At 36.2% G+C, this 26,519-nt stretch overlaps 1 protein-coding gene across 25 annotated transcripts in view; it reads right to left on the reverse strand.

Moving 5' to 3' along the window:
- TRIP12 (thyroid hormone receptor interactor 12) overlaps positions 1-26,519 on the reverse strand; it is a 132,364-nt gene that overhangs the window by 57,008 nt on the left and 48,837 nt on the right. For 15 of the 25 annotated variants that reach the window (XM_072961808.1, XM_031677890.2, XM_072961815.1 and 12 more), the window contains exons 3-6: positions 22,791-22,916; positions 21,168-21,970; positions 7,770-7,875; positions 4,919-5,055 (exon numbers count right to left, since the gene is read on the reverse strand). In XM_072961808.1, the coding sequence (XP_072817909.1) occupies positions 4,919-5,055; positions 7,770-7,875; positions 21,168-21,970; positions 22,791-22,916 (1,172 nt within the window). The remainder of the gene's footprint in view (positions 1-4,918; positions 5,056-7,769; positions 7,876-21,167; positions 21,971-22,790; positions 22,917-26,519) is intronic. The other 10 variants (XM_072961821.1, XM_072961822.1, XM_072961820.1 and 7 more) reach the window with 3 other exon arrangements.

Raw genomic sequence — 26,519 nt, forward strand, 5'->3', positions numbered from 1 at the left:
GATCATGCTCTCTTATTTCCAGGACAAAACATCGAAGATACACATTACAACTACCAGATGATCGCAAAACATTGAAGTACAAAAGAGAGGGCAACTCAGATGTCAAAACAAGTATAAAATGCAGAGTTCAGATTCAGAAGCATTCTACCACCCCCCAAAATGCTAACCGAGCCAATAATTCAGTTTAAGTAAATAGAGATTGATTCTATTATGAATCTGACCAAGAGATGTAAATATACTCCTATAAAATTAGCAGTTTCACTGTCCCCTCCTCCCACTGTCTGTTGAGTCCTAAAGCATCTTTTGTACACAGATGAGTAATCTATGTATGACCACATCATCCACAATACTTTAAGCCCTGTCTACTTGACAGATAATGTCAGAGTTCAAGCCAGGAAGAATATTTTTGTCATTATTAAAAGAGGCACATGGATAACATGTGAATTTAAAGAGTTTTTCTGAAGAAAGAGATGGCAGTATACCAGCCACCAACTCTGTGTTTTTTTTTAATGCTTTTCTTAACCTCTCATTTAAGTATTATATCATTTCACTGGGATTTTTTTTTTTTAAACTCAAGGAAAAAATGTATGGTTTAGAACAGGAATCAGCAAACTGTGGCCCACAGGCCAATTCTAGTCCAGCACATCACTTTGTACATAAAATTTTATTAAAACATAGCCAGACTCATTCATCTGCATATCATCTGTGGCTCCTTTTCTGCTACAACCAGAGCTGAGTAGTTCCAATAGAGCCTGTCTGTAGCCTAAAATATCAATTATCTGTCCCTTTACAGAAAATGTTGGCAGCCCCATGGTTCAGAGCTACAGGCTAACTAGAAATGCTAATATTAAAGAGTATCAGAGTTCAGCAAAATCCACACTTCCAGTGGGGGAAAAAAGGAGACAACCAGTAATGTATTCCCTAATGCTCCTTACAGGAGGCATTTACTAAAAGTTAACTATATGGAAGAGTGTATCCATGGGTTTCTTTCCAACCACACAAAGTATTATGAGTTTTACCATGCACACAAGGAAACCAAGGCTTTGAGTTTAGGTGTACTTGCCCAAGGCCAGACAAATAACGAGGGATGTGGGATTTGAACTCAGGCAGTCCAACTTCATAGGGTGTACTCTTACGAACCGTACACTATCAGCATCTTAAATACATTCTTCAGTACTAATTTTTAATTCAAGTAGAGCTGCGTCTTCACATTATACAGAAATCTTGTCAACCAATGCTGCTATTGGGCCCCATTTAGGACTGAACTTAGTAAAGTGGCTCTTAAACTTGCTGTGAAACTTTTCCAATTATGTGAAAAGCAAATCCAACATTTTAAGAAATGAAATTTTTTTTTTAAGGTACACTCTAGAACCACACATTTTTTTAAGGGAAAAGACCACAAGTTCATGGAAGGTAATGCTGGTTTTTTGAAGTTTATCAGAGGACCTACTGATTTTACCTTAAACCATTCTACAGATCTGCAATCTATGATTTTAAAGGTTTAACGTTATGTTATTTTTTAAATGTATTATTCTAACAATTAACTTAATGAATAATAACTGTCTCAAATTGCACTGCCACAAAGACATTAACTAAGGCATAAAAGTTGTAAAAGCACAGAATCAAAAGAGCTGTTGAAACTTTTATACTGTGGTCCCAACCTTAACGGGAGCCACAGACCCTCTACAAAGAGAGGGGACATTCTGATTTTTACTCCAAAAGAGTGTCTGTTTTGACATAAGTCAGTCACTAGACCCAAGAAAAAGATCCCTTCCGGCTGCCATCCCTTTGACGGCAAGTATTAAGCATCTGCCTACTGTAGCTCTCTGCATCTAAGTTTTACAATATTCGATAAACCAAAGTAGCCTAGCCTGTTTGCAAACTCATGCAGGTAAGGAAACGTAACCCACCAATAAGAGTTAATGACAAAGTTCTTCAGTCAAGGCATTAAACCTCGGGCAACACACACAAGATCTGTCCCCAGGCAGAAATATAAAAGTGAGACTATCAAGCAGAGAAAATCCAACAATGTCAGATGTTAAGAAGTGTCCACCGTTTTTTTGTTTATACTGGTATCTCTCCATGTCGTCTTAGCAGATCTTCACAGCACCATGTAAGGTAGCTTCCAATACTCAGTTAAAGCCAACAGAACTGCTAAGGGTTTACCAGATACCTAAGCATGAGAGGCAACAGACAGGCCTTTTTAGTGTCACAAAAACCTTTGAGCAAGGCCAGAAGCGTGGCTGTTCAGGATACAATTACGCCTTGGCATCAGGTGCTATGGCAGCAGTCTAACTTTCAGTGGTACTAAACAAAAATAATTAGGAAGAGAAACATTTTCAAAACTGGGTTGCTTTCTTTTTACAATCTGACCCTGTTTGTTTCTTCTGAAATTAAGATTCTCAATGCAAAATGCAGGTGTCAAACATTTTCCCTTCCTTTGATTTCCAGATTTAAATAAGAACACTTGACTCCCCCACTAGTATTTGCAAGACTTTATCAGCACTATAAAGTTCTCATGGAGTCCAAAACGAAACCCTTCAGCTCTTGGGACAATGTGGGGAACACTTAACTTTCTATTTCAAGAACTAACATTTCTTTTGTGAAGAGCTAGAGGGGGTGCACTCCATGTCACAGTCTACTTCAGAGTGACACCATTATCAACAAACTTTCCTAAGTGTCAAAAACACTGACAAAGTCAGAGTGATATAAGCAACTATTCCGAAGATGGGGCAATGCATGAGAAAAAATACTTATATTAAAGATTCCACTGAAATAGGTCAGGAAGAAATGATCTTTAAAAATAACACTGAAAAAAATGAATATATAAATAACACTGAAAAGATTAATCACTTTGAATCAGTAAAAATACTGTTTCAAATGTTTCAAATGAAGTGAGTCTTATACCAACCAGACAAGAGCTGTCTGAGAACGGACACTTGCCAAAAGATGTCCTAAGTTACCACTGATTTATACTCTACACTAACTTAGAGAGTTTTCTTTTTCTTTAAATTACAATCTTACATACTGAGGAACTGAAGTACAATACACAAGAACTTAATATAAAGCTAGTAAGTAATCTGCCTCTTTCCCCAGAACTACGTAAGGAGGCTAGCAGAGGAACCCCTGTAGTACCCACAAGGGATCCAGTCTCCAAAATGTACTGACGTTAGTGCTTATCTAATACCAGTGAACATGCCACACGAATCTTTTACACAAACTTGGAAAATACCTAGATCACACTGTGATTTCCAATGCGGATGACAATGAAACACAAGCAAGCCTTTAGGAGGGCAGTCTTACGATCTAATCCCTTGCAGCTTTTAGCCTCTTAGGTAAATAAACCAGGGAACAAAATTTTACACACCACCCCCTCACTCTGGCTTCCAATTACATCCATATGAATTAAACAAACTCCACTAACCGTAGGGGAGCAGAACAACACAGCCATTGTAAATGTGCACTTCTTTTCTAAGACCTGAGAGCCACACATTTCAGTTTGTAACCCTGGCAAGCTTAACCATTATCTGTCAGTTTTTCTCATTTGTAAAATGAGGATAACAGCACTCACACCGCAGCAGGTTGTTCTGAATATTAAATGAGAATATATGTAAAGTGCTTAATAGTGTGTCTGCAATGAAGCGTACACTCTCTAAATGTTAGCTATTATAATTACTGCAATGAGTCCACGTTGACAACACACTCAGCAGCTCCCTTTCAAAGTGTCATCCATGTGGGAATTGCTCCACTTTCATGTTCAGACTTGGAATAAACATTAAAACACTGGGAAGCATGGGTGGTGTGTCATAAAAAGCTTCAATGAGTTGCATGTGCAATGCAATTTATTTTTGCAAAAATCTACAATTCTAGGAAAAGGCACCATCAAAAGATACGTTGCACAACACTGTAAATCAACTATACTTCAATTTAAGAGAGAGGGAGGGAAAGACTTACAGTTCACCATGTAATGTATCATATAAAACCAGGAAAGATCAGTGGTAAAAATGTTAAGCTGGACAGAAAGCTGAGACAAAATGCGTAAAACATGGGACAGTAGTAGGCAAACCAGAACCCTCCTGGCAAATTAGGACATATGATTAACCAGAGGCATTACAGAAAGCCAGCACGTATTCTAATATTTAACTATAGTACGTGAAAGAACTTTTCAAAAGAATATACACGCTTATCCTTAAAGCTAGTGTATCATTCTGATCTAAAAGACTCATACTCCTATGTTTATAATAATGAATTATAACATTTTTGTATCTATTCTTAACATTAGTGAGAAATGTTTACCACAAGCTACATTTTAAAACCTGTTAGCCACCATCAAGCATGGGAGTATTAGCCTTCTTTCAGTACTGGTAATGTAGACATATGGGGGCGGGGGGCTAAATTTTGCTGTGCTAAGATATCAATAAGAATATAAATGAGGAACCCATAAAAATATCAACAATATTCTTAAAGCTGCTTAGATTCAAACTGAATACTTATTCCTTTTCAGGGATTATTACAACATTCTAAACTTAAATTTATATGGGTATGAAGCAATTTAAGCCATACCCTTCCATTTTTATTATGGATTTAAATGTTTCAAGCAATCAATAGGTTACTATTACACGTACCCATCAACATGAAAGAAACTTAAACAGTAGGGGACTTACTGCTTCTTAAAGCCCCTTGAATGCAATTAGCACAGATTTGGATTTGGAGAAAAATTAAACAACAACAAACAAACACAACTAATCAAAAAACTAAATCTATAAAGCGAAAAGAGAATAAAAGGTTTGATGTTAACATCTTAGGCTATATCTGTCTTCTCTCTTCCACTGTATTTGGTATACTTAAAAAGAAATTTATCTCAAATAAATCTGTAAGATACATAAATGCATTTTAGGCCTAAGAAGTGCCAATCTACCTGCAGCTCCTTGAGGGGTTTCGTCAGTTCGTGCAGCTGAGGAATTCACTGTCTCCTGGTTGCCTTCAGGGTCTGCCATCTTCTCCTGTCGACGAGCTTCAGCTGCTCCTCTTTTGCCCAGGCCAGAGCCTCGCCTACTACAACAGAAAAACGCCATCACAGGCAGCACGATCAGTGACCAGGAGCGACGTCCACACAGCACAAAGCCCCAATGCATGGAGCACAAAGCTAGTTTCTTCTTTTTACATAAAAATTGTTGCAGAAAATCACTATGGGTAACAACCAAGACTTTGTATACTTAAAATTCTTCTAAGCTATATATCACATTCACAATGCAAGCTTTTGTGTTGCTATGAGCTGTTGTCATCCTTACAGACAGAAGTGATTTTTAACACTTCAACTAAATGGAAAAGTGGTTCCTTCTGCAGACACAATTCAGTTCATTTAAAATAGATCCCTAGTTCCTGGTAAACAGTGGATCAATATATGGACTTTCAGACTGAGACTTGAAAATGGGGGAAGAGCAGAAGATAGGGGAGAAGTCCCACCATCTAAGTTTCAGATTGCTTTAAATCACCAAAAAACTACTATCCTACTAATGGACAACAGTTCCATCCTATAAAATAAAGAATTAAATATTTAATATTTATAAACAAATACAGATGACATCTGGGAAGATACTCGTTTCAGACTGAGACATAGTATATAAGCTATGGAAAAAAATCATCAGTCATTTCTCATGAAGCAAATTATATTCTACTGATGATTTTTTTTTCAGCTTTAATAGTGAAATCAGTAAGTAAATCGGGTAGAGACAAACGACTTCTCCAAATTATTACAGCTTAATATTGTTTGAACAGCACGTCCCCGAAATTACCTTAGGAAGTGCAGAAACCTACTACCAAAGAAATATTTTAGACTAAAGTCAAACTACAGTGAAATGAGATGCTGCCTAGTAAAGAACAACAAAAAAGTAGGCATAAGTGAATGTAAATGAAGGCTCTGAATTATTGGAGAGTTCTACAAGAGTTTATCTTTCCCATTAGTAAAAAAAAATCCTCCCTTAGCAGGGATTACTCAGCCAATCCTTTGTTCACAGGGAGAGCAGAGAGAAAGGGAAAAAAGAAAGACAAAAAAAAAAAAGAAGAAGAAGAAGAAGAAGATGAAGAAGAAAAAAAGCTCATTCCAAGCCCAAATTACCAAGCTACAAATTAGTGAAATTCAAATTAAGTCATTCATTTAACATTTGATTTGCACCAACCATGTGAGGCACACTGTGCTGAACACTGGATGCTGCCCTCAAGATGTGTCAGTCTAAAGAGAGACAAAGACACTGCTGTGACAGGATATGAAAGCACTAAATTTAAGGGGCATCTCAACTAGTTCAGAAAAGTTTAAGATGAAGAGCCCTACGGGCAGGAGGCTAGACCGCTTGTGTACAGCATGTAAGTCCACGTGCATGAAGACAGTGGTCCCGGGAGGAGGAGAGAAGGCTGCAGAGAACGACAGGGTGCTAGATCACCTGACTTCACATACAGCTTAAAATAGTCAACCACAGTGAATTCAGTTTATAACTCAGATTATAAACCTTGGGTAAACTGGGTTCAAAATCTGGCCCAAAACAGAATAAAAGCTCTGAAGAGCTAAAATTTTCTCAGAGGTCCTCATAAAAACATTGCCAAGAAAATCCAAAGGCCAACAGGTGTACTAACTCCAGATACTTTAAACAATATTTTAAACAATCCCGACAGAACTAGAGAACACGTGGAAAAGTAGAGATTAAAGTGGCGAGAGTCCTTTTCTTATGACTTAACAGGCAACAAGTCATACCTTTTCCATATGTTCCTACTGTACCCCCTGGTCAAGAGGTAACATTGATTACCTCAGAGAAGCACTAAAAAAAGAAACATCAAAAGCAGCACTACAACTTTTCTACTGACCTGAGTTAGAGTAGGGAAAAGGCAAACTAAAGTCATTCACCCTCATCACTGGTTTTTGGCACATTTTGTAGAGAACAAACTACATATAAAAGCAGCAAACTACATATTAAGAAGGGGGGAGTCCCATATGGCTGTGAACAGCAGCACAAGTCCAACTGACCAACCTGGAAAATCTGACATAAGACTGAAACAAAAAGATTTTTAACTTTAACCTAAGATTCTGAATCAGTTAATAAAAGCACGTGAAGTAATATATTGTATCATCTATCAGAGGTCGATGATTTTCTGAAAATGGGCCCCAAAATAGCAACTGGGAGAAACGGGAACTGGAGACATGGAAGAACACAAACAAAATCTGCGTTTCCTTGAGGGCAGGTGTTGTAACTCAAAGTGAAAATTAAGTATGTCTCTTCCCCTTACCCATTAAACCCAATAACTGGTGCCAACATTTTTAGAAGCTAATTAGGCAATATTACAGCCATTACAACAGGCCTCCCTTTTGATCCATTAATCCTACCACTGGGAAATTAAGCCAGCTCTAAAAAATAACCCAAATCTGCATAAAGATGTTCATTAGAGATTTATCTGGCAGACTAGAACTCTGAAAACAATCAAACATCCAATTTTTGGCAGTAACTCTGTGCAGATAATGCAGCAACAGAGGAAAAGGTAGAAGATACACGTGTCACCCAAAAAAAAGCATGATTAAAAACTTAGCCAAAAAAAAAAAAAAATTAAACACTGAGGAAGAATTCACAAAAATAATACCAGCTATATTAGAATAAATTTCTTTACTCAATATTCCAGTGAAAATTTGAGTAACTTTTAAAGACTTACAAAATTAAGGATTTGGAGGAGAGCTGAACACAGATAATGAACCAATTATAAACTGGAGAAACCCAAATTATTACCTGGCACTAGCACAGGAGCCCGTGGTCTTTTGGCGTGTGCTCCGCCTCAAACTGGGGAGCTCAGCAGGTGGGGATTCGCTGCGCTTCTTGGTAGATTTTCTTAAACCTGTATGTGTGAAATGCAGAAGTTAAATTTTAAAAAGAGCAGTTATCTCAAGTTAAAAAAGACAACATTCTTCAAGTCGTCCTTCTGGTCAAAAGTCCACAGAACCTTCCCATGGCCTCTCTAGCAGTCTGTAGCTTTACCTCCATAGTTGCTTTTACTGCACTTACCCATACTGGGGAAGTTCATGCAGTGCCTGGCATTCCTGTTCAGGATAAATATTCTCGATCTGACCTATCCTTGACTCAAGCAATCTTAAACCATGAATGACAGTCCCTCTTCTCTCAAACCATCCTCTTTAAAAGTTCCTATCACATCTCCACTCCTCCACTACTTTTCTCCACTAATTGAAGCAAAGAGATTTTTTATATATACTATATATTTCAGGACTTGACTGTATTTCATTTAGCACTTTACTGCAATATCTCTGCACTGTTTCATTTCACCAACTTTATATGAGGCTCATCAGTAAGGCCATGAGAGAACAAAATCTTTTCTTTTACCATCCCATCAGCAAAGAATATACATCTGAACTGAAGGTTATTAGAATGTCCAATTTACAGAATACTGCATAAGTAAGGGGAAAAAGTCAATCAAGCACATTTTACATGTTATTCTGGAAGCTAATACCTCTTTAGGAAAACAGATTCTAAAAAGGTATAGCAACTAAGTAAAGTTAATTGCTATTTTATGAACAATGGGGAAGCCATCAGAGTGCTAGTCTAGGCACATGGTGGCATACGGGGTGGTGTGATCTAAACAAAGACCCCCCCCCCAAGCAGTGAAAGGTCTCCAAGGTCAACAGGGCATATTTCCATTAGAACCTGGGTGTCATCTTATATAGACGTCCAACTTTCTTGGAGACCAATCGTACAATAACCATTCTCCAGATCAGAAGCAGGGCTTCTCCTCAAATTTGAAATTTTTTCCATTTCACAAGTATAAAGATAAGACATTCCTTACTCTTGATTTTGTTAAAAATACCACTAACGGGTCTGGGAAAGAGGTGGTAAAAAAGATTCTAGACATCTTCTTGACTTTTTAGACTCTTTATTTAAATTCAGTTCATTCAACTTGTGACTACACTTAAACTATACACAATAAAACTTGCTAAGTAAAAAGTTAGCTATTAAAAACACTAAACACAAAACAGGAACTACAGGGACTAAAACCTATGTTCAGACAGGTATTACCATTTAGAAATTTAAACCAGATCTTTCAGGTCTTTTCCACCTCTGCCAGAAAACACTTTTGTGAAAGACTATCTACACTTTGAAACTGGCATAAAAGATCAAACAGTGAAACTTCAGTGGGAAAAGAAAATTGGCCTAAGGGTTTCTTAAATTTCAATTTTACTTTAAGGTTGATTTTTCTTACGTCATATCACAAAAATTGTTTGATGTGATCACAAAGCTATGTTTGACATCCAATACTACTTAACTTTGCCTGGCTCGATATACATCCCAGCCACCTGAACAATGAACTTGGCATGTAGACAGATTATGAAGCTGGCCTAATATATTCAGCTACTACTATCACTAGTATTTTAAAAATTCAGAAATGTTTAAGTATTTCAGAAAATATTAAATTACACTTATCTTTCTACCTGAATTATGTGACTAAGTTAGAATGGACTAAAAAATGTACAACTTAGAAGAAAAAACCAACAGTGCACATTACATTAAAACTGCAAAAAAATAAGGTACTTTCACGTATAAACCACATTTAAAAATCTTTGTATTATTGTCACTAACATTACTTAGTTCATGTAATACTTAAGTATCTTTATACATTCCATGAAACAGCAACAGACACTAGCACAAATTTTCACATCTATTCAGAGACATTCAAAGTAAAACATTCAACTTAATGGACTGTGGGTTACTGCTATAGTGCTAATTTGTAGAAGTGACTTTTGGATACTTTCACTACTTTTTGATGCTTTTTGATACTTTCACTACTCATGCCCTATTTTAGACTTTAGTGTTTAACTCTCTTTCAAACAACTTCATTCAAATATAATTTCTAGGGAGGAGGGTAGAGCTCAGAGCATGTGCTCAGCATGCATGAGGTCCCAGCTTCAAACCCCAGTACCTCCATTAAAATAAGTAAGTAAATAAATAAACCGAATTGCCTTCTGCCCCCCAAACAAAGCAAAACAAAATAAAAAAATAACTTCTATATGATACAATGTACTCGTTTTAAGTGAATGGGGGTAAGTTTGACAAATGTATTCACCTACAAAACCAACACCACAATCAAGATATAAAACATTTCCATCAGTCAAAAAAGTTCCTTCAGGGCCCTTGCAGTTAATCCCCTCCCCCATATTCAAGCCCCTGGCAATCATTGATCTTTTCTGTTGCTACTGCCTACTTTGCAATTTCATATAAATGGGATCATACAGTGCTTTGGGGATGAATTCATGCTGTTGCACATAGTGGTCCATTTCTTTTTACTGCAAAGTGGTATTCCTTTGTGGGGATGTGCCACAATCTCTATATCCATTCTTGGTGTTAAACTTTAAGAGAACTGTACTTTTCAGAGAAGTAGGGCAGAGAAAAGCCAAAATAAGAATAGATAGAAAAATATTTATAACTGATGCCATAATCATGCCATAATGTAAAATGACTGTTGGGCTCAGCCAGGCCTGAAGCTAGCCAATTTCTTGGCTTCACCAGTCATGTGAGCTGATTTTCATTTAATTCTGACTGAATACTCATCACATATAACCCCAAATCTTACAAGTCATTACTGTATTAAAGTTTTTAGTCTAGAGTAGGTGTCAACAAACTGTGGCCTATGAACCAAATTCTGCTGAGTAGCTACCGGCTTTTGTATAGCCCACTAGCTAACAATGGTTTTTACATTTTTAGAGTTGTAACAAAAGAATATGTTACGTGGTCAGGAAAGCCTAAAATATTTACTATCTGGCCCTTTACAGAAGTATTTTACTGACCTGAACTTCGAAGCGAAAAAAGAGCAGAACAAGGACTTGTCTAAAGGTTAGGGGGAAAAAAAAATCAGTGTTCCTTCCCCACCCCTAACCAAAAACCTCTCCAAAATAAAATAAAAACAAAACAAAAATCTGTTTTAAAAGGAAAAAGAAGACCTGGGCTGAACAGTATCTTAGTAATAAAAAAGTTTCAGTACTGATTTTTCTAGAATATTAGGCATCTCAATCTTTTTAACATAGTTTTTGTCATATTCCCACAGAGAGTAAATAAATACATCTCCACTATAAAATGGAGCACAGACAAACTGTTATGAATTAGGTACACAAACCAATTTTAAACAAAGGTAGATATCCAGAAAAATCGCTGCAATTCATTTACATTTATAGGTATCAAAAGATGACTATATTCATCTTTAAAACACAAATTCCCAATTTGTTTATATTTTTAAAAGAGCCTTCAAATAATTACAGTAAGTATCCATTTATGTATCAACTCTGTTTCAATGGGTTTTCAGAACCACTCCTTTGCCCTTCATAAAAAAAGCACCAAATAACATGATTATTACCACATTAAAAAGAGTTCAATTTAGAATCATGTAATAGGACTGTTTTGCTACTGAAAAAAATTGGACCCAATAAAGAGAATTAATGATGAGTATTATTTTTCCACAACTAACTTAATTCCTTCAGCCAGCACAGAATCATGAGAACCTGGTATAACTTGACACTGTTCTATGTCTACTTTCAAGTTTATACGTCTTTATCAATGGCTATTTTGCTAAAATAAATTCACAAAATAAAAAAGTAACCTATCATATAAAAAGGGATCATAGCTGTTTATTTTAAAATCCTTCTGCAACAATAAAAGATATGTCTGCAGATGACTGTGAGCTAAACTCCAAATGGAATTTTCTTTGCCAAGTTTTTATTTCCAAGTCAATGCACAGCAATTTTGTGTGCTGGTTTGGCAATGTGAGTTAAAAACATTAGAAATGTGGAAAGATACCCATCTAACCATTATAATGAGAAAGAGCTAGGGAAAAGCTAAGTGTCCAATAACAGGAAATGGTAAAAAAAAAAAAAATCAGTATGGTAATAAAAACTTCAGGAACAATGTTAGTTAATGAAGATGTGAACAAACCGGCATTTTTACAAAGCCAGTGGTAATATAAATTCATGTATTTCTAGGAGCAATTTAAAATATACATCAATATTTAAAAGGAAGCTAACCAGTGACCTAACAAGAAAATAATGAATTACAAAGCTGTAGCCAACTAAAAAATGTAGAAAAACAATGTAAATGCCTCTTAGTTAGGAATGGGCTAAAAGGCACATCCATGTACAGTAAAAACGATATAATTTATATATTTCTTAAGGAAGCCAGTTAAAAATTACTTCAGCAGATAAAGCACTATGATTTCTTCATATCTAAAACGTAGATACTGCCTCATTGTCATCATGAAGATGAAATTTAATGTATGTCAAATGTCTAGTATGGAGCTTAGCTTGTAACAGGCACCCAAAATGCAATGCCTATTGTCATGTAGAGTGAACTCCTACTTTTGAAAAAATATGTGCACATATGTAGAAAACTGTCTGCCTTCTGGGTAAAGACAGAGAGCGAACACACATGCATTCCCTTTCGTCCTCCAGTGAAACTCCACTAAAATAGCATTAAAAGAATCTGAGCCATAAATTCACAAGGATGGAAAGAATAATATTACAACACAACACAATCTTAGAAGATGGAAAAGCAGAAAGTCAAGCATTAAATGCACTGGAAAGCCTAGAAGACTGAAGGCAGAAAGCTCAGATAAACTACTAATTAGACTGACACTCAGAATCCCACAAAGGCTCAGGAACTGATGGTACCACGTACCTTGGGGACAATTTCAGAGTTAAAATTGAGTGTTGGTTCATGGGCTGTTTGTGAAGCAGTCGGATCCCCAGATCCCTACCCCCACGTGCACAGCTGGGTAAATGTCCCTCTCCTGAGGCAGCCAAACACTAGACCTTTATTCTTCAGAAAGTACAGAATAAAGAAACTCTCAATGTACACAATTGCGAATCGGTGTGCCACACCACAAACGGGAGGGGGAAGTGATGGAGTACACACAGACAAGGTGGGCAGCACGCCTCTCTCCTCGGGCTCCCTCCCACCGCGTCCCCACGACTCTGGCATCGAGGCTTTCACCTCCAGGCAGGAGTCTGACAGAGCCTGCCCTGTGGAGCTTTACCAGCCAAAGAAAAAGATCTAAAAATGATGAGGGAGGAGGTTTCATAATGAATAGCCCAACCAGTGCATTACATAGTCGATCTCAGTCAAACCTCATCTACGTGCTCTGAGCTTAGGCAGACTTTTGGTCCCCCTATCCCTGAGTATGAGGAGACAACCAGGACTACCTGAATCTAAGGAAAGTTCCTAGTATGAAAGTCAAAACCAAACCAAACCCATCCCCCCCACTACATAAGAGGACTCTGCAAGAAAAGAAAACTCACTGTTAATGGGGGAGGAGGGAATGAAGGAAGGCAGGAGGGCATCTACAATAATTTTTTAAAAAGGATGATGTTCATAGCAGGACTATTTACAATAGCCAAGACATGGAAGCAATCCAAGTGCCCTTAATAAATGATTGAATTAAAAGATGTGGGTAGGGGAGTGGGTGCATACATACACACAAACACATATATATATACAACAGATTATTACTCAGCCCTAAAAATATAATGAACTATTGTCATTTGCAGTAAAGTGGATGGACCTAGAGAATATTATGCTTAGTGAAATACGTCAAAGACAAATACAACATGGTATCACTTATACGTGGAATCTAAAAAACAGTACAAATAAATTTATATACAAAACAGAAACAAGCTTACAGACATAGAAAACAAACTGTGGTTACCAAAGAGGAGGAGAGGAGGGACAAATCAGGGGTACAGTATTAACAAGTATAAACTACTACACATAAAATAGATAAGCAACAAAGATTTGCTGTATAGTAAAGGGAATTACATCCAATATCTTACAGTAACCTGTAATGTAATAAAATCTGCAAAAATACTGAATCACTATGCTGTACACCTGAAACTAACACAATAATGTAAGTCAACTGTACCTCAATGGAAGAAACAGAAAAAGAGCAAAAAGAAAAAAGAAAAGAAAAAGAAAAGAGAGAGAAAGACAGAAGGTGGGCTAGGAAACCTTAAAAAAAAAAAAGAGAGAACAAAATAATTTCTTGAAAATAAAAACAAGATAGCAAATAGTTAGAAGCTGTTGCAGAAATCTGCCAGAAAGTAGAACAAAAAAGGAAACCAAAACCAAAAGGTTAGACCAGAACCTTCCAAAAGGACAATTAACTCAGAATCAGAGATCCAGAAAGAGAAAAGAAACGAAGATAAGGAAACCAACTGTCCTGGTCTGCGTGAGACTTTGGTAGTTCTAAGGCTTGGGGAATGCCCCAGACTCAAGGGAAAGCACGACTACTGGTCACCCTAACAAGAAATGAACAAACACATAGATATGGCTGTATCATGACATTTCTAAACAATGGAGACAAAGATCTGCAGGTTTCCAGAAAAAATGGGTTACATATACAACAGATCAAGAATGAGAATGCTTGCAGTGTTAAAAGCTAAATAACGTAATTCTTTAAAATTCTGATTGATAATAATTTCCTACCCAGAACTCTGTATTCAAACAATCTGTCAAAAAAGTATCAAGGTGGTATTTAAAATCCAAAATAATAATAAAATAAAAATCAAATCAAATCAAATCAAATCTTAAAAAAAAATCTCCTAAGTACTTTTTCTTACAAAGCAAGTGGAAGTTGAGGGTAGGGGAGAATACATGTGTCGGTGGGGAGGGCTATGTGCGAACTCTGTATTTTCTGCTCAGTTCTGCTGTAAACCTGAAACTGTTCTAAAAAAATTAAGTCTACTAAAAAAAATTAAAAATAAAAACAAAACAAAACAAAAAACAAAAAGAAAGCAAGTGGAAGACATGTTCCACCAAAATGAAACAGCAAACCAAGAAAGACGATGTGGGACCTAGAAGCAGAAGACTAAACAGAAAAGAACACTGAAGAAATACTGGAGCTAAAAGCAATGTAACCAGCATAAAAGGACAACCATCCAGAGACCTCATTTCTTCAGGAAAATGAAACAAATTCACATAATCAGCTTGAGAAACAATTTAGACAATTAGTAACGAGTTTGGAGTTGAGTGATACGGTCATAGAAAACAACTATTAAAGTCAGAAAAAATAAAAATGTGTAAGAAAAGTTCCCACAGACTCAGTGTTAACAGCATTTACATACCCATATAAAACATGGAACAGTGAAATGAGAAAACGGGAAGTATGTACAGTATGTGTTTGATGGGTGAAGAGGTAGAGTAAATCTCCCATAAAGAGCAGGCAATAGTGCTCAAAATAGAAAAACTCAACAGACACATAAGCACATAATTTAGAGTCAATGAAATAAATACCAAGATGGTCAGCTGGGGAAGGGCAACGTAGCAGGAAGACTGCTATTTTTTAGTAATAAATCTTATATAACTTGACATTAAACTGCAGAAGTGCTGATTAATGTGAGGGAAAAAAATTAGCAGGATACATACAGAAATTTGAAAGTGGCAGTCTTTACGGATGGGATTAAGCAACTTTTTTTCCTTTTCTGAACATTTTGATATTTCCTGGACTTTTCATTTTTAATAACAACACTTTAAAATCAGAAGCATCAGATTTTACAGAATACAGAGGCATGAATATGAAAGAGCAATTTTCACTTAACTTTTATGTAAGTTTAGTAAAATGTCATTTACCTAAATTAATTCTTATTCTGACCTGGTATACAAAACTACATATGGTTGTCTAAAATTCATAGTGTAAAAACAAAGCAAGGCCTTAAAGAGGCCAATAGTATTTGTTTCCATTTAATATTCCCTTTTTTTGTTAATTTGGCAACTCATTTTTTTAACTTAATGTATTTTTTAAGCCTCAAAAATGTTAAAAATTATTGTTGACAAATTGCTATTGGTAATATGTGGTTACATACCAAACTATTAAAGCTAAAAAGTAACAAATTATTTTAACAGCTGCCTTATAATATAGAAAACTCTTAACACACAATTCTTTTTCCTTTAATCTCCTTACCCAATACCTCACCAGGCTAAAAGATAATTGAATTTTTTAAAACTCGGCAGGTGTGGCTCTATAAGAAACCAATAATTTACTTTTAAATTCTTCTGTCCTGCTTCTCTTGTTCTCTTTTCCGCCCTCCCTGCTAGAGGCACAAAGCAGCACGTCTCAGACTGATGGAGAGTCCTAATCTTAGCAGAATTACCTTTCCAGAATCCGGCATCTGCCTGGTTCTTGTCTAGTTCTAATAATGGCTACAGGCTGCATGCAAGTCATAGAAGAGTATGAAACTCAAGATGGAAATAAGCTGGTAACTACTGCTGACTATGTTATTAATAATGAGCACATGATGTCCACTTTAAATAATGGAGAGGAAACTAGATCTACAAACAGACATATCAGACTAGAAATATGATACCTTTAAAATTTTCTATAAATAAATTCCATAATTAATCCCAGATTTTGATCACAAACTGTTTCTTATATGGTTATGCCAACCATCACCTTCTACCATTAATAAGACAGTACATACTTCAAAATAGTCAAATTATTTCAAAATTAGCTTAAAGAGAAGGCAGATTAGCAAAATATATTCTGAAGCCAAACTAATTATAAAAATATTTTAAATATTACATCAAAATACCAGTAAAATATTTTTTAAAATCATCTGTATCATTACATTGCCCCACTGGTTTTATATTTATGCTACATAAATTTGTAAGAATGTCTGTTTACTAAGGTTAAACAACACATAGCAAGAATAAATTCCCTGAAGCAGATTAAAAATTGTCATATAACACTATCCTTTCTGGGGTATTCTCAAGACTTCTACCAACTGACACAAGGTGACCTCTGTCCCAGAGCTATTTTGATCAGTTACAGCTGGCAAGCCACAAGGCTTCAGGAAGCCCATCACAAAAGTAGCCGTTTCTCTAGTTCTCCTGCCAACCCTAGTTCCTCACCAGAAACTTGTTCAACAGTTGCCGAAGCAGCACACCAGGAAAGGTCTTCCTGCTTACATATCCTGACTAAATATACCATTTCCCAGAGTGTGTACTACAGACCCCTGCTATCTCCCAAGGTAACGGGTGGTCAGACAGACTTACCAAATATTGGGTGTTAAGCAGAAGTTACTTTAAGAATTCTCACAGCTTTCAATACGTTAAAGCATATCCTGAATTTCCTTGAGTAATAACTGACCACAGAGAAATAGGTTTTCACAAAGCATCATGTAAGTACCGTTATTCCTACAGTTTGGAAATCCTTTACCATGAAGCTTTCCTGACCAATCATATCTTAGAATGAGTCTATAACTGAAGAAACATGTCACTTTCTAATTAACAGGTTCACTGATTCCTAAAAGTTGAAGAAAACAAATAATCTATCCAATTTGCAATGCTTTCTATACCAAAGTGGTCTACTCCATTTTTTAGTTAATTTACAGACTTCTTTCCCCTGAAATGTACTCAACAGAAATCTACTTTTTGCAGGGAAAGTAGATAGCTCAAGTGGCAGAGCGCATGCTTAACATGCAGGAGGTCCTGGGTTCAATCCCCAGGACTTCCTCTAAGAATAAATAAACAAGTATATCTAATTACCTCCCTCCACAAAAAAAAAGAAATCCACCTCTTCTATCCACTGAATCTAATTCTACCCCTGGATTAATGTTATTAAAAGAAATCAAACTAATTCCTGATGCATACAAAAGCCCTTCAAATACATGACAACTCTCAATCCACCACTTTATGTTTATATGGTACTAATTTTACAAAGTTGTCTTCCTATACATTCTTTCATTTATGCTTCACAAAAATGAGTATTATCATTTTGCAAATAAGATTAGGGATTAGGCTGCTATCATGACTAGAGTTCAATGATTTGCCCAACCTCACAAAACTATCAGGAGATAACAGAACTTTTTATCAAGGTCTTCCAAATCTAAGGATAAGCTACACCTTAAACTGATCAATGGCTAGGATTTGTAACAATCCTTTATTCTCAAAATGCTGCTTGGAATATGTTTTCTGTCTTAAGATACTCAACTTCAGCTATGCACCCTACACTTAGTGGTGCACCCTATGTACTACAAGCACTAAGCTAAGTCTCCTCACATATTCTCTCATTCCTTAAATAGTGATTACGCCCATTTTACAATGAAAAGGTTGCCACCTTTCCTACAGTCACCAGCTGATAAAATGGCAGAACTAGGACTTAAATCTAGCACTTTGAGCTCTATGTTAAGAGCTCCACCCCCCCAAAAGTCCAGTACTTGAAACCTAGAGATTCCTCTAAGACCCCTCATTTTGCCTCTACATTCTTAAATAACATTACCAAGTACTGATACAGTGCAGCACTGCTTCTTACATAAACTCTTTCCTGAAGTGACACACTTAACCATGCCTACTAAAATTCAACCTGCCTTGTGTGACTTCAGGAAGCCTTCCTAGACTGAGCTCACTCAACCTGCTCAATCCTCTGCATCCTATTCTTACAACTAATTTCTGGAATCACATGGCCTGCGTTTGACTCTTGGCTCTATCACTTAGTTCTGTGACCTTGGACCAGTAACCTGACCTCACTGACCCTGAGTTTCCTTATCTGTATGATGGGGATAAGAGCACCTGCCACACAGGGCCCATGGGGAGTAAATGAGATGATCCATGGCAACTATTCACAGGTCATCAGGCACTTTGCAAGCACTGTAAATATCTGCCACAATTTTGTTTCAAAAATTACACTTATTTGTAAAGAAGCAAATACATGGTGAATGGTACGACGTGAACCCCGGTGTTCACACAGTGTTTGTGCCTAAAGACGAATCAATACCAGTAAAGAATGATCAAATAAAACTTCATCTCCTCTGAGGTCCTAACATCCTTAATGACCCAAATATGTTGCGAAAGTAAAACACAAAGAATTGACATGGGTAAAGCAAGTGGCACAGTAAAGAAAACAAAACCTCACAGTTGCACACACCCTCATCTTTAAATCCTGTCACTTAGGAGGCATGTTACTCAGGCAAGTTATTTCACCTCCTCAGAATAAATGGCCTTTATAACTATCATCAAACACAAATTTTTTTGAAAATCAAATGTGACTGCATAGGTAAAACACCTGGCACTTTTTAGATGCTAGAAAAAATGCCGGTTTCTTTCTCTTATTTCAACAACTTAGGCTATAATTAGAGCTTAGAACTAGGGTGGCAGCAATGAAAATGGAAAAGCGTTAACAGCGATCACAGAACACACTCAGACTTTGTGAAAATGAGAAAAATAACTAAAGTGAGTTTTAAACTACCAAGTCAGTTTGTGACCATGTGCACAAGGAGTTTAACAGCATATCTGGACTGGTTTCACTGCGGCACAGGGGTAGCAGCAAAACTCTTGGTGCTTCCTGTTTGAGAGCAACCTCACAACCAAGGAATCCATGCCAATCAGCCTCTGGTAGGGCTGGGTTTTCTTGTAAAGATCACGTTAACAGACTGTATGAAAAGAAAGCTGATTTCTGAGAAGAGCTGAGGAGGCAACACTCAAGAATAAAGTTTTCTCACCTGTCCCTGGACCCTCCTAGAAATAAAAGTTGAAAGACATGAGCTCTTCAAATGAGGTAGACTTGAAGGGGAGGAGTGATTCCCATGGAATGTGCTGCAAACTCAACCTGCTCATGGCTGTGGGGTCACACAGCTACTACAAGGTGACACACAAGCACACAAACACAATGCACACAAGCTTCTACTTCACTTAAAAGGAGACCAAGGGAGAGGTATAAAAAGCAGAGGTAACTCCAGTTGTCAAGAAAACCTTGTTAGGACCAACAGACAAATAGCTGTCCCTTTTTACCCAGCCTTATATTTCTTTTGACTTCAAGATATCAATCTTAACCTTCATCCAGTATCTGCAGCTTCAAATTCAAAAGATTTTATACAGATGTACTGGATATTTAAAATACCAAACAGAACAAATTCTACAATCTAAGAGTAAAAGATGTTACCTTCACAATAACCCTATCATACAGGTTAAGTGTAAAATTTTATACTAATGTCTACTAGTATTCTTGTCAAAGTTTAGCTAACATTGAATCAACTAAAAGTAGTTTATAGATTGTAGGGTTAAACTAAACAGAGCTAACAGCTCTGATTCATCATTAGGTTAGGCTGCTTTAGTATTAGCTAAACGTTGACAAGAATACTAGTAGACACTATACATAATCTTCTAATAACCAAAAAAAGTTCTAACCCTATCAAAACACGGGTCTGAAATTTTCTATGAAGACTTAAAAGGAGAACAGATGGTCAGAAACAAGATTCCTGGTTAAATATTAGAAAAATTAAATGTTTTAAAAATCACAGATAAGTGCTGTATTATTTTATTTGTGATTTTTAGATTTCTCAAAATAGAAAACACACACACACATCAGCATTACAGCAATCATGTAATTAAAGATGGTCACTGCTGCTTGTAATCAGTTCCAACGAAATGAACATGTGACTTCCTGAAGAAGTTTTTTTTGGAAAAAAGAGGAAGAGAAGCGCATCAAAGATGGCTGTCTATTTTGTTTCTTTGCTTGGGTGTTTCATTCTCAAACATTAGTTCTTTCTACCCCACTATAAGCTTCAAGAAGGCAATATTCTTTCCCATTTACCTGGGACCCAGAGCCCAGTGCTCTGGAACATAAGAGGTATTCATCTTTAGGCTAAGCTCCTTTATGGCCATAAAATATTACATGTGAATAAAATTTAATTTACACTAGGGCAGATTTATTCTAATAACTTTACTCAGTGTTTCCATACATCAAGACTGTATAATACCAAAAAAGAATATTTGATCTCCGATTGTGGGTCGCGACCAACTCTTGACTAGAATCATTTTGTACCTGGTTAAAGAAAAACCAACTTGCTGCCCCCACTCTGACATTAGGAACTAAGTAGCAAATGCTGCAGAGATAAAGAAAGATACAGAAACTAAATCATGACGATTTAACAATAAGGTGGGAGCACTCCTTATCTGTCTCCATGAAATTAAATGTGGTATATCAATTATTATATACTGCTATGTACAGAGAGAAGTATAGTAGTAAATTCAAAACTGCCACACACTGAAAAAAATAAAAACCTGACTACCCTGAAAACCAGATCCCTTTGACAAGAGAAATTTCCTTAATTAAAAAAAAAAAAAAAAAGACCTTTCCGGTAAACTTACTTGCTAATTTGGCCTGTAATCCAGAAGGTCCAGGTTTTGATGTCTCTGACTTAGAAGACCCTGGAAGAGACAGTTTGGTTTTAGGAAGGCTAACTTTAGGGCTGAAACGAGCAGCCCAATCAAATTTTGAAGAGCCACCAGTTTTACTCTGTTCCTTTTCCCTGCTGCTTCTTCTGGGACTGGGACTGGACGCTGAACGGGAACGCCTGGCCTTGTTCTGGTCTTTTCCTTGTTTCACCCTGGCACCTGGTGGAACCGTGGAGGAGGCCGAGGCTACAGCAGAAGATGAGGAGGAAGTAGAGGCAGCAGAAGAAGAATCAGTGATGGTGCTACACCCAGCTTTGGCTGAGGCGGCTGATTTTGAAGCCAGCTTGGTAGGTTTTGCAGATCTCTCTTCGGCACCAGTTGATTCAGACACAGAACCACTCTTTATACAAGAACTCTCTGTCCTCTTTCTTTTCTGACTCCGTGAACCAGCACTGGCCCCACTCTTTCTGGTATGAGCCTTGCTTGTTGATGGCGATTGTGCAGATTTCAGTTGTTGCTCCTGGTCTAAATGTCTCTTCTTTGACTTACTATGTGGCTTGTTCGTTTCTGAGGGAGATTCAGTATGCTGAAGTGCTTTTGGTTTTTTTGCAGAGCTAGGAGAATTGGTCCTGTTGTAGTCTGGACTAGCACTGCGTTTCACTCCTCGAGAACTGTCTTTCTTAGGCACCTGCCCCGTTTTCTGCCTTTCTGAAGTGTTGGCTCTGTCTGGATCCTCTGGTTGTGGGACTATGACAGCAGATGATGAACTGCAGCTTCTAAGAGGTCAGATAAGAAGAGAGTTAGTATCAGCATGCCATCATTAAATCTGTCATATAATACTTATTTATAACTTCTCAAATCTGTGGAAATAAGGTTTTTGTTTTTTTTAAGTGCAAAAGTTTTCCTGGTTAAGTCCAGCAGTAAATAAACATAGGCTTTCAAATGGTTCAAAATTGCCAGCGGGGGAAGCAGGTGTGACACTCTGGATGGTAAAACAGTGGAAGATCAGGTTAATTCTTTTGCCTATAGATTAATGACATTAACTCGCCTAATCACAAAACAAGAATTAGGATTACAAGAAAAAGAATGCTTACTTAGCAGTTCAGAACCAGTTGAAACTAGAATATCGAGGGGCTATTCACAAACACTTTGTCAAAGCTTGAAATAAATATTAACATATACACTTTCAAAATGAAGGTTAGAAAGTTTTATACTGTAGTATCAAGTATCTATAGTTACAGTCCTCTCCAAAGATTCCCACCAATTAGATCTTAAGAGAACACTGATCTGTGGCTCTGACAATAATAAACTAAGAAAAATGAATTTAAAATGGCATTTCAGATGCCTATAATGGTTTGTTAAGCAAAAGGAGAAACAGCTCTCTAAGCAAGGAGAACGGCTGCACTGTCTAGGGTATGCTGCATGGATGTCACTATGAAGACTATGCAATTGTTAACCCTGAAATTCTACACCCAGAGAATAATGAAAATAGGTATCATAACATTTTGGGATAACGTGGTAAGTTTCAAAATTACACAATAATTCAAATGCAAGTAATTCTGCCTTGAAAAATGTATAAGCAACGTGAAGATTTACCTTTTAGAAAGGTGTCCCCTTGACAGTTCAGAAGTAGTATTAGACTGCACTTTGGGTGCCTTAGAATTAGATTTTCTACTCTCAGGAGGGCTATATCCCTTATGTTTTGCCTGCCCTAAATGTGACCTGTCAGCAGAAAATCAAAACAGAAATCTATCAGGAAAACGAGATGCAAATACAACACTGAAAGTGAAATTCTTCTTCATTAAAAAAAAAAAAAGCCTCCCACTCCTTCATTATTGACCCTACCCTTTCCCCAAATATTTCTATAATTAAATTATTATTCTATCAAACAATCTGGCCAAGGAAATTACCTCTTAGAACCAGCCCCCTCAATACCCAGGAGTTGAGCTGTTTATAACCAGTTGCTGTAACTGTAAAGCAATGTTATAGTTGCTTAAGCAATAATAAATTTTTCAGCAGTTTTACTGTAGACATTTCAAACATGCTGCATTTTTGCAAAAAGCAAATCCAGACTTTAAATATAAACACTATTCTTATTAGACAATGTAAATCTAAAGGCTTAAAAGGCTTACAGAAAAGACAATCTGTGGTCCCTACAATGATACTGATTCCCAATTTACACATTATAATTCAAGTTAGCACAGGAAATAACAGAAGCAGATAAAATCAATTCTCAAACTGATTTTACAGAGTAAATCATTAAAAGCACTAAACAGTAAATGAACTTATATGAAATCTATTAATAGGGTGATACTTGCTAAGAATTTAAAGCACTAATCAATAGAAAGTACACCAAAAGCCAAGTCCTAAAGAAAGAGAGATAAGAATTTATCACATAATATTCCAAACACATTAAAAAAAATGCACCACTGATACATGGTTGGGTTATAGTTATAAAATCAAATCATTTTGCCAGCACTGTTTTAAAAGCAAGTTTGAGGGACATGTAGAAACAGGTTTCAGTTGTTAGATTTTTAACCTCTGGCAAAGGTTACATGAGATTTACAGGAGCAAAGAAAGCATGCAAGAATATATACCCGGAAAGCTGGTGTTATAGAGGTGAGATATTAATGTAACAGATGCAAAGTATGTAATTCAGGGCCAACATCCATTCTTCATGTAAGTAACATAAAAGAGCACATTCTAATAAAAATAACAAAGTTTCATTACTACCAAAGCTGTTTATTTGGTTAAATTTTTTAAAAGGCTTTCATTCTGAAAACATCTCAAAGGAATTTAGAAATAAGTCACTGAAAACTTCATATAACTTTAACTGAATCCGTAAGTATGCCATTCAGTTATTATCATATATTTCCACCATCTCTCCAAAAAGATGATCTAAGGTTTCTAGTCGCAATATCTTTATTGTTTTCTCCGATTTTTGCAGAATTCAATACTGCATTCTTGAAAGAAGATATGAAATTAGCTTTGCAATGAAAGTAAATAGTTCCTGGGTCCACAATTTCATTTTCATTTTTAAACGTCTAATCCATAACAGAATAGAACTTTCTAAAGACTTAACTAAAATAGATCTACTGAAAAAACTATAGCTTAGTCTTTCATGTGTCTTAGTTTTCACTTCAGTAATTTTTTTTCAGGGTATACATTTTCTGTGGGTATAACCAAGCTGAGCTTTGTTAAGATTTTTATATACTATGATTGAGTTTTTATTTTTCCTAGATATTCTTACACTGCAGACTGAAATTTTGTTTTATCCCATGAGTTTTTATTCAAGAGATTTAATTTCTAGGAGTTGCTTTTGTTTTTGTTACATGTCTAGTAACATAGTTCTACTTTTTTATTTTAATAGAAATGAGATGAATAAATTTTCAAGTCAATTCATAGTTGGTTTTTAAAAAGGAAGGTATCATGTTCTGTGTGTAGGTTCACAATTTACTATCCATGGAACAACACTTACATACTATGTCGTTCAAGTTCTCTACATTCTCATTTTTGTAAAGTTTGCTATAAATTAATTTTTAACTGAATCACAATTTCTAACTCATTTCACTATAAAATTTAAAACATTCCTTGCTGTATTCCTTGAAAATTTAAAATCATATTAAAAGAAAACCTTATCCATTCAAAGATAGACAACTTTGTGATAACGTTCAAGCAGGTTAAGTATTCAAATGTCAATCCTCTTAAAAAAAAAAAAGCCACAATATAGTTCTAAGTAAGTCTCTTTGGCAACAGAAATTGACCAACATTAACCTAACGTCGAGCCTGCTGTGGAGGCAGAAGTCCTGATCTTCACCCAAACAGTCTGTTCTCTGGTCCTAAAACATATCTAATCTTATATCTACCCACATCCACTCTTATGTCTTTCATGTCCTTACTAACACCTTCAAGGAACTAAAGAATTTAGCAGGTAAACTCTCAATATCAAATTACAAATAAAAAAAGGAAATAAGGAGAAACGAAGGGAGGGAGGAAACAATATTGATTATCTTAGAAAGTGAGGCTCACAAAACTGGCTTAAATCCAACAATGTTCATACTGATCCGATTTGCCCTTTCCTAAAACTGTTGCTAAGTGTGGTATTCTCACTGAGGCCTGGTTAAAATACAGTTTTAAACATTGTAAAGTACTGATCATTACTGTCCTTCTGCCTGTTGTGTGGCACAATCTTAATACATTTTCTGTAAAGGACAGTAAATATTTCTAGCTGTATGGGTGGTACTGTGTGTCACAAAAGCAGGTATAAACAGCACATAAATAAACGGGCACTGCTAGTTTCCAACCAAAGTTTTATTTACAAAAGCAGGCAGCAGGCTGGATTTGGCCCATGGGTCGTAGTTTTCCAACCTCTGGCTTACAAGAGGAGTAGGCAACCAGATGGTTATCGTAAGTAACAAAATGGAACCTACCAAGGTGGGACTTTATTTTATTATGACCACTTATAAAGTATTAATGTTCAGAATACTGTAAAGTAAATAGCCATAAAATAATGATGCCCGATTAAGAGCCAATGAGAATGTAACAGCATTAGGCACTAAATGAGTCTTGATGCCTCTTCTTCATTCATTTTACCAACTCCCTCATTTATCAAACCTCATTGCTCAACATTAATTTTTATTAAAAAGCATTATCTCTTTAAGACCCATAAAATTTATACCCCCTATAATTAAATCTGCACAAATAACACAGTAAAGTAACACTAGAATGAGCCCATTTAGTGAATTATAGCTCAAGGAGAGTTGGGTGGGTGAGTAGAAGGGTGTGGATGTGGGGAAACACATGTTCAGGAGCTTCTGTATCACCCTATGGGTGTTCCTAAAAAAAAAGCAACAACAACAAAAAACAAACTCATGCTCTGTAAAATCACCCACTAAAAATAATTGGACTAATGATGAAAATACGACTGGACACAGAGTACTCAGATCTATGTTACTTTGTAATGAAAGTCCTAACAAAAACATCAATTAAAATAAAAGATTAAACCTCCACTAGCATCTGTACCAATAATCACGTTCCACTCATTTGAGTCTTATGTTTGTACTTTCTCCTTTAAGTATAAATTTTAAAAAACATTTTCTTTTAGGACCAGCTTCAACAAAAAAATACAATTTTGTCATTTTCTTTCTTTATAAAAACAGAATTAAATGGTTTTGAGCTTCCTGAGAGTGTTTAACAGTGCAAAGTGTGGTGGTTCTGGCAGCCAATGCACTAGCTATTTTTTGCACTAATGATTTCTTTAAATCATTTCTGCAAAATTTCCAAATTTTTCATAAGACCTTCATAGATTACCAAACCTTTCTCTTT

Source organism: Vicugna pacos, chromosome 5 (genome assembly GCF_048564905.1).
Source record: "Vicugna pacos chromosome 5, VicPac4, whole genome shotgun sequence".
NCBI lineage: Eukaryota > Metazoa > Chordata > Mammalia > Artiodactyla > Camelidae > Vicugna > Vicugna pacos.